Here is a 10,203-nt window from a genome sequence, read left to right as displayed (position 1 = left end):
AAAAAAGAGAATCAACTCAAACAAATTTGTAACAAATAAATTTAACTAAAAAAATTCATATGAAAAAAGTTTAAAATCCTATAAAAAATCAACTAAAAATTGATCTAATATGAAAAACAAATCCTACAACAACATTCATACAATTATTAAGAACAAAAACAATTAAAACTAAAATAAAATAACAAATATAGTGAAAAAAAACACGAAAAAAAAATCTTACCGTAATGTAGTTGCAAGTGAAGCTAAGAAGAGAAAAAAATAAATTCGTAAAGTATACTAATTAAAAAAAAACTGAGAAAAAAGGAGAAGAAGACACACCTGAGCATGGAGGAGAAGAGAAAAAGTTTAGGAGATAAGAGAAGAAAAATAAATGGATATTGATGTTTTTTTACATGTGGGGAAAAAGAAGAAGAAGAAGAAAGGAGACGGGGTTGTTGTCAAAATAAGTATTCGAGGATTTTTATTGAGGCGTTTTACCAACAGTTTTATCGACGGATAATTAAATATTAATATTTTTAATCATTCTGTTGATGATTCCATTTGAAATATTTAATTTTAAATTTTTTTTTCAGAAACCGCCAAATATCACCAACGACTTTTCAATTCGTCGGTGATTTCGTCTAATTTTTAATCTAATCTAATTTTTTCATAAAACCATCAAATAACACCGACGACTTTTCAATCCGTCGATGATTTTGTTTGTAAAGAACAATAATTAACAGTGCAATTGGAAAGTGAACAGTTTCAGAACTCTCTAGAAAATACCGACGAAATTTTCCATCGATGATTCCCTTTATAATTGACATGATGAACAGTGTTCACAGTTTACTAACAGTTTTGCCGACGGAATTTATTCTGTCGGTAATTCTGTTGGTAAATTTGCTTTGTTTTAATTACTTTGTTTCTCATTGTAATTCCCTCAGTATATACCGAGGAAATATTTCCATCTGTAAAGACCGTCAGTAAATTTCTGACAGAAATATTCTCTCGGTATTTCCGTTTGTATTTATTAATTTTCTGGCAGTGTAACAATATCAGGCTAAAATATCAATCTTTTTTTCATTTTATTAAGCAAATCCAATGATTCATAAACCTCTATATTTCTACACAAACCCTTCCACCATATTAGTAGCATATAGTAAAATAATAAAACCACCCCCAGACATAAACACCAAGATCCCTTAAGCTAATTGAGGCTTTCTGGCAAGCGTAAAAAATTAATTTGGTCACTCAATGATGTAAAACATGGCGAAACCCCTACATGGGTCATTCCATCATAAATAAAAATTCATAGCTTTAGGACTTTACCAAGGATTCCATGAGAGATACTGTGAAAACCAAAAGAAAAGACAGTAAGCTTTAATTGACCGCTTTGTGAAATAGCGAAACGCTTTATTTAGAGGAAAGGTACTAGGTTTGTCGCAAAAACTTCTCAACTGGGTTTCTATATCATAAACTGAATATGACAACTTGAACAGAAGAAGGTAATTTGGAGAGGCAAAATAGTTATTTGTGTGTGAAAATAGTGACCTACTTCTAATTGTAATGTGAAAGAGATGGAAATGAGAATCAAGAGGGTTGTAGCAGGGGAAGAAGCCTTTTCTGGGCCTAAAATGGTCAAAATATTTATTTTATGTCATAAGCCTAGAACTTTATTAGGGAAGAAGATAAAATTGGACAAATGTGAGAGCAACTCTAAGGGGTGTGTTAAATAGAAAGTCAAAAATTACAAAATATTATTTTGACTCTTTTATGATTGTTTTATGTGCTCTGTATTTTTAAATTGGGTGTAGGATCAACCCCTTAGTCATTTAAACAGTGGGAAAACATATTTAGCAAGGGAAGACACAATGTTGCCAGTATAATTGATAAATTACGGGAAACATTGTAACAATTTATATTATAATATTTTATAAAAATAACTATAGTATTTATTATATACTATAGTATTTATTTTATATGATTTAGCTTTTCTGTTAACAGGTATTAGTTTTTTTGTCGGACAAGGAACGGTTTTGTCCTACCATATCTTTAGTTTTGCTTTTCTTTCTTCTTCTTTTTTTTTTTTGTACATGAATAATGGATGTATTCAAAATTATGGTATTGGGAGCTGTTGGTTATCGGGTTAGACTTGATCCGTCCATGATGGATGGGTCTGATTCAAGTTATTAAAGAAGTTATTAAAGGAAGTAACCGTCTCCTCTAACCATATATAAAAGGATATAATCCATATAAAAAGGTTAAGGTTTTTATTTGTTGAATAATTATTCTTTTTTTTTTATTTTGGACTCTCTGTATTATTTTGATAAAATTTATAAAGATGTTTGCACTGTAAATTATCATTTTAGTTCTAGTAATTAAAACGACACTGAATAATAAATCCAGAAATTAAAAAAAGAATTCTCAAGTTTACGTCAGATAGTTGAATTCCCGCTTTTACTTTAACAATGAAAGAAAAACCGTTCTAGACCACTTAAAAATGACCTCTAATTCATGCTCTTCCTTGTTGGGATGAATGGGCTTTATCCTTTGGAAAATCTGTCCCAGAAGGTTTAGACTGAGTGCACTTCAAGTCTCAATATACTCAGCCAGTGGTCCAGCTTCTGCAAAAGTTTTTACTTGCTCTTCAAGCTCCCAAATACTTTAATTATGCAACACGCAGCTACTACATTAACCAAGTGCTCGGATCTCTGTCTGTGTCCTCGAAGATTGGCATCTATAAAGACTGGTCCTGTAGACTTACATTTGATGTGTTCATAGTTGAAGGACGCAAGGGATATGTATGAAGATGGTGCCAAAGACTGCTTGGATACCTAACATGCCGAGGATGCAAATTGGCAGATACTTGCTTTGACGATACTTTTCTCCTGCAATCCAATCTTGACTGATGGATACTCACACTCAGTTAAAGTCCGAACGAGGCCAAGGTCTTGATGACAAAGTGAGTTATCTTCTTACCAGATTAAATTTAGCACAGCAGTGTAGGCCTCAAACTTGTGCTCCACTTAAGCCATCATTCACGAAGCCCATTTGACCATCCCCAGCGAGGCTTATCTACTGTTTGCGAGCAAAGTATATCTTGGATCTTATGCATGACCAGATATAATGCTCTGGAAAAGTTTGGGATAGCTCTAGTTTTGAACAAAGATGAGGTGAGGTCTGTGAAAAGGAAGGAGACAACACAAATCGAGCAACAAATTCTTTCATTCGAAGGCGTGTCTTTCAATCTAATCACGGCACATTGTCATGCTAAACTAGTTTGTTGTTCGTGGCACTGTAATGGGCCATGAAAAAATATGCTAAAAATTTACCAAAGTTTTTTACTAAAATTCTGCTTTCATTTAATTATATTTTAATTAAATACTAATGGGATATAATTAAATAAGCTAAATCAATACTCGGTTTTGGGAGAGAGTTTACTTGTTGATATTTAGTGTTTGAATATGAATGAAATGCTTGACTATTTGGTAATTACAACGTGAATGCTATAAAATTCATTATTATGCTATTACCTTTATTATTTTTTAAATTTTATTTAAAATAAATAGAAACTATGCTTATCATCTAGCTCATTAAAAAATAACTGAAAAAACCAAAACGTAAAAAAAAAACTGATTAAACCTATTAAAATTTTAAAAAAACTGATTAGTTTGGTTCGGTTTTGGTTTTATAAACCTGAAACCGGAAAAAACGAACCGAACTTAAACCGAAAAAACCTAGTCAAAACCAAGCCAAACCGGAAAAAACCAAAGCCAAATTGGTTTGAACTGGTTTTTGTCTAAAAAAACTGAACCGAACAGAACCGAAACGGGTCGGTTTGAACCGGTTTCGGTTAGGTTTAATTTTTTATATATAAAAACCGAACTGAACTAAAAATAATAACCCCTAAATCTTGCAATTTTCGCATCTCAGACTCAAAACATTTTGTGAAGTCTTTTGAAACCATATATAATTGTTACTTGTTGGTAATCAGGTAAATCAATATATCATTAGATCAATGTTATCAGAAAAATACAAACTCAAGAACAATAATCGTCAATCAGAAAAATACAAACTCAAGAACAATAATCGTCAATCAATGCCATCGTAAAATATATTTACAACAAAGTCTTCAAAAAATAGTCAATTAAGAACTTTTTTCTTAATTGACTATTATACTCTTAATAAGGTACAGCATGTTTTTGATATTAATATATAAATTTCACTTCACATTATTTATAATGTCTAAGTACGTACCGACTTGAACATATAAACAATTAGTCAATAAAAGAAAATTAAAAAATTACAAGATTGCTTTTGTTATTAATTTAATTTAATGACTAAAGATTCTTTATAGGTTAATTATTACAATTTTATCATTAAATTAAAACATATTTAAGCCACGCATCACTATCCTAACCTATAATTAATAGCTCTAACGCTGAAGTTAGATTAATTCAACGCGCAAGGCAACAATTATATCTAATCTCTTTTTTGTTGTTTTCGATATTTCAAGGTGAGATTCATAGTTCCCAACCTCTAATGGTGAAAGATCCACCAAGTTTTTCAATCAAAACATTCCAAATTCAATAAGGTTTGAAGTTTTCAACTATAGAAATTCAGATTCCATTAATATATATATATACACACACACACACCTATTTTGTGCGGGTTGATTTTGAAATTGAATTTTTTATTAAAATTTGATGTTATTTTTTTAAATTAATTTTAAAAAATATTTTTGAATCATTTTAATATATGAATTTTAAAAAATAAAAAAATATTTTAATATATTTTCAAATAAAAAATATTTTAAAAAACATTATCTATTGTATTTTTAAACATTCTTTTTATTTTTGCTAGGACATAGATAACTTTTTCAGTTTCATAACTAGTAGTGACATTGGGGTTCGGTTGATCGGGAAACTACTAACTATTTTATATGTCCTAAATACTAACTGTTTTATGTCTTGATTTTTATTTCAATGAAATTAAGTTTATTTATAATTTTTAAAAATCAAACAAACTAAATTAACTATAGATTATCAAACTTCACATAACAGTATTCAGATTTTAGAAAAATAATATTTTAATTTAATAAATGTTAAAAATACTTGTTATAAATAATCCACTAGAGATTATAAAGCATACTTTAAAACAATTGAGTTACAGAGTAGGTGTAGAAAACATATATTATAGGGTGTCTTCAGTAATAGAAAACATATATAGGGTGTCCTACCAATCAAAGTAAATTGCAAGTATGGCAACGAAGAACATGTTCGTGACATATGGCTCCTTGTGATGTATTGATAATATTTTTCTACATCGTTGCTCTTAATTCACTGAAAGAAGGAAGAGGAAAATAAGAGTGGCTGTTGAGAAATCTAGTAGTACTAAGTACATGTTGTTATTTTTAGTTTGATTTAGTTTTTATTTATAAAAATAACTAAATTAAAAAATTTTAAAATATAAAAAATAAAATCAAAATCGATTCCAACTGACCGGTTTTGGTTTGATTTGGTTATTTTCTATTAAAAACGAAATCTAACTCATCGGTTTTGGTTCGTTTCGGTTCGATTATTTTATATTAAAAACCAAAAACTATATTGTTTTTCGGGCTTTTTTTTAGACTTTATAATGAGTTTTATGAGAGGCTTGGTTTTGGTTCGGTTTGGTTTTTTTTAGTTTGGTTATTTTATATTTGTTTTATTTCAAGTTTATAAAATCAAAACTGAACCAAACTGAATATTTTTTTTTCAATATTCTAATCAGTTTAATCAATTTTTTTTCATGATTCGGTTTTTTTGGTGTATTTGATTTTTTAGTTTTTTTGTTCACCCCTATTATTAAGAGTGCTTCACGCTAACATTCACGACATTACCGGTCTTAATTCACATTAAATTAAATTAATTTTACATGTACAGCTAAAACGTGTGGTGTTTTTACTATTCATAAAAACATTGTTCATTCTCTCATATTTTACCGTGGATTACAATAGTATAATTTTTAAAAAATTAATATGGTCCTCAAACTAATTTTTGCACAATTGTACCATTTTGAAACCAAATTAGAACTTAATTGCATGTATTGTTTTTGTAAGGGAGGATTGAATTGAAATAAATGGAACTTAAGTGGAAAAGGAAGGTAACATATGTGGTGGATTGAAAATTCATGTCAAAAATTCATTGGAGTCTCTCATTTTTTTTAGTTATTAAGTGACCGAACCCTTGACTTTTTTCAATTTAATTTTGGTACCGAACTTTATTTTTTTTATTTTTTTAGTTTTTTTTTAGTTTGAGGAGAGAGAGGTCGTCGGATTCCGGTTTAGAGAAAGAAAGTGTATGTTAGTAAAGAGTCCGACCACCAAAATAGTCATTTTTGTGTCAAATGGTTCCATATAAAAAGGCAGGTACGAATAAGTGTTTTTTACCTTGAAAACACCTAAAAAATCAGATCTGAGCTCAAGAAGGTTTTTTTTTTATTTCAGATGGATTTTGGGTTTAAAGCAGTTTTTTGCATTTTTCATGGCTATAGATTGGTTTAACATGGTCTCTAGGGTGTTTCCTAGGTGTTTTGGACCAAAAATAAGTTGAAATGAATTTTTGGGTTAAAAAACAAAGGACTCAGCTTTTTTGTTCACCACAATAGCCAAATTTTGGGGATGAACAAACAACACGTCGTCTGCTGATGAAGGTGACACATCAACTTTTTTTTATGCAATGGGTCGATGATGTGTCATCCTCCCTATAAACTTAAAAAAAATACAAGCTCATGTGTGGGTCGTTGCTTCATTGGGTCGTTGCTTCATTGGGTTAGGCCCTGTAACGTCTAGCCTAATTCTTATTATTATTATTCTTATTCTTATTATTATTATTATTATTTAAAAAACAATAATGCATTAGTTGATATTTGTTTTCAATTAAATTTTTTTAATTAGAATTAAACCACATTATTTTTTAATTAGTTTCTGATGATTGTTTTAATGATATTGGACGTGTTTAGTTTTTAAAGAGGTGGGTATGATTTATCTGTGATTTTTTCTTGATTTTATATAGATTAAATTTCTTTTAATATTGATTTTTTTATTTCATATGTGCAGCCTTGTATTTTTTTTATTCAATAAATTTTATGTATTTGTCGGTTTCTATTACAAATTTTATGTGTTTTTATATTACAAATATTATAAAAGAGAAATTCATAAAACATAACAATGTTAATTACTCATGTTATGATGTTAACTATTTTGATCTTAATTTGTCGCTTAATTTCTTACAGCATCTCCGTATTAAGTTGATATTTTATTTTATGATCATATATATATATATATATATATATATATATATTTTAATCATGTAGTTAAATAAAAAATAATTTTAGAAAAAAATTATAATCTCACTAAAGTTCATAACCCAGTTCACGAGTTTGGTGTGCTAGCTTGGGTTACTCGGATCATAAATTTGATGAGTTCACCCACTTGTCGGATATGTTTTTTTGGTTTTTGGTCCGTTAATTGTTTTTAATAGTTTTTTCTTGATTTTATCTTTTAATATTGGATTGATTGAGAAATAAACCACATTATTTATTTATATATTTTATTTGTTTATTTTAGGGTTATCACTGTCCCAAAAAAATTTCAATTTTAAATTGGTGCTTAATTTTGTGACAATATATTTTTATCCTATAATTAACAAAATATTTTATAAAAAATAAATTATTAAACTCAATAGAGTTCATAACATGATTTGCATGGATACTGATATCGATATAATCTATTATTGTCTTAATAGTTTTTGCGAAAAAAGTTATCATTTTAAAATTTTGTTAAAAGTTAAGTCATGTTTTTACTAGTTATAGAAATTATATTTTAATTAATAAAATTAATCAATTTAATTCAAGTTAACTCTTATATGATTTATTTTAAAACTTAGATAGAGAATTAAATTATAAAATTTCAAGATTAATTCATTAACCAAATTTAATAACAGCCTTAACATATTTTTTTCAACATAATTTACGACTACTATTTCATTTTTCAAGAAAATTTAGTGCAAGTTCACTCTCTCTAGACAATCTCCCAAGCGGTGTGTTCACACTCGCACCCCTACGACAACAATTTTTCGAGAGTGGTCTCTCTTTATCTACTTTTCTCTCTGTTAAAAGTCCAAAACAAAAACAAAATACAAGGTAACAATAATTTCTTGCTGTTTATCTTCTGTCTCTTTACAGTCTCTCTCTGTTTCTTTCTATTCCAATCTGGCTGGCCGTCCCTTGACGCGTTCACGCGTATTACTTGTTGCCTCTTTGTACTATATATATCCCTTCCTTCCCCTTCCTTCCATTAGCAGGTGCAGTTCCCATTATTTTCTCTGCATCTGTATTTCTCCATTTGTATTTCTTTTTTATTATTATTTCATCTTCTCTAACCAAAATAAAAACCACCCCATTTTCTTTTCAAATCAAGACAACCAATACGTGTTTCAAGAAACTCCAAGTATCACCCAACAAACACATAATAGAACCCCCAAGGAGATCGAAAGAAAATGCCATCACTAGAGGATGAGCTATTCCCTTCAACACCTGGTAAGTTCAAGATCGATCGAGCCCACACCATGAATCGCCATTTCCACCGTTGCTTCGGTTCCACGAGCACCATGTTCTTGTGGGCACTTTTCTTGGTTGCTTTAACGGCGTCGTATTTGAGTTTCCAATCTTTTGTCTATACCGGTAGCCGGTATCTCACCGCTTCTTGGGGTGGTATTCAGTGGGAGAAACAAATCCGCCATTCTGCCCAGATACACCGTTCTAACGGCATGTCTGTTCTTGTTACCGGAGCAGCCGGTTTCGTTGGAAGCCACGTTTCTTTAGCTCTCAAGAAACGCGGAGACGGCGTCGTCGGGATAGACAATTTTAACAACTACTACGACCCGTCGTTGAAGAGAGCCCGAAAATCTCTCCTTAACAACCAAGGGATTTTTATCGTCGAAGGAGATATAAACGACGCGCGGTTAATAGCTAAGCTTTTTGATACTGTGGCTTTCACTCACGTTATGCATTTGGCGGCTCAAGCTGGAGTCAGATACGCCATGGAGAATCCACACTCTTACGTGCATTCTAATATAGCCGGCCTGGTCACTCTTCTTGAAGCATGTAAATCGGCTAACCCTCAGCCGTCTGTCGTTTGGGCTTCATCAAGTTCTGTGTACGGTTTAAACGAAAAGGTTCCTTTCTCTGAGTCTGATCGGACAGACCAGCCGGCTAGTCTTTATGCGGCTACAAAAAAGGCCGGTGAGGAAATTACTCATACCTACAATCATATTTACGGTCTGTCAATTACTGGTTTAAGGTTTTTTACTGTGTACGGTCCATGGGGAAGACCCGATATGGCTTACTTTTCTTTCACGAGAAACATTTTACAAGGGAAACCGATCACAGTTTATCGTGGCAAGGATCGGGCTGACTTGGCTCGGGATTTTACTTTTATTGATGATATTGTGAAAGGTTGTGTTGGGTCATTGGATACTTCGGGTAAAAGCACCGGGTCTGGTGGGAAGAAGCGGGGACCCGCTCCTTATCGGATCTTTAATTTGGGTAACACGTCTCCTGTTACGGTACCGACACTCGTGAGCTTACTGGAGAGGCATTTGAAGGTTAAAGCGAAAAGAAATCTTGTGGATATGCCTGGAAACGGTGACGTACCGTTCACTCATGCAAATATTAGTTTGGCCCACAGAGAACTTGGGTATAAACCGACTACTGATTTGGCAACCGGGTTGAAGAAGTTTGTTAAGTGGTATCTCTCTTACTACGGATATAATCATGGGAAAGCTGTGAGTTAGATTTTTTTTTTTTTTACTTTTTTTTTGGCTTTTGCTTCGCTGTTTTTCCATTAAAAAAAAAGACAAATGGGAAACAGAAAATCTGACAAGGTCGAAAAAGTAAAAAAAGGGAAAAAGACACGTTATTCTTTCCTTGGAGGGGCAAACCTCAATTTTGTTGTTTTTTTTTTTTAATGTAAAGGAAGATTATTCACCTGACACATTCGGTAGTAATATTTCTTTTCCTTTTTCACTGCGTGGAGGACATTAGTGAAAATTAATTGGGTTATTTTTGGTTTATTGCAAGTTTGCAACGAAATAATGAAATAGAAAGGTAACATTTTAAAGAAAATTATCACAATATTGAAAAACAAGACTCACCTGTTATTTTTTTATGATAAATATAACA

General features: G+C 31.0%; 1 protein-coding gene across 1 annotated transcript; it reads left to right on the top strand.

The window, feature by feature from the left end:
• Positions 1–8,155: 8,155 nt before the first annotated feature.
• LOC133688066 (UDP-glucuronate 4-epimerase 1-like) lies at positions 8,156–10,047 on the top strand. Its single transcript, XM_062107453.1, has one exon. It carries the CDS (start codon positions 8,520–8,522, stop codon positions 9,813–9,815), a length of 1,296 nt encoding a protein of 431 aa, XP_061963437.1. The 5' UTR covers positions 8,156–8,519; the 3' UTR covers positions 9,816–10,047.
• Positions 10,048–10,203: the final 156 nt, after the last annotated feature.

This window comes from Populus nigra, chromosome 3 (assembly GCF_951802175.1).
Source record: "Populus nigra chromosome 3, ddPopNigr1.1, whole genome shotgun sequence".
Classification (NCBI taxonomy): Eukaryota; Viridiplantae; Streptophyta; class Magnoliopsida; order Malpighiales; family Salicaceae; genus Populus; species Populus nigra.
Note: the sequence above shows the minus strand (reverse complement) of the source record. Positions and strands in the feature narration are given on the sequence as shown.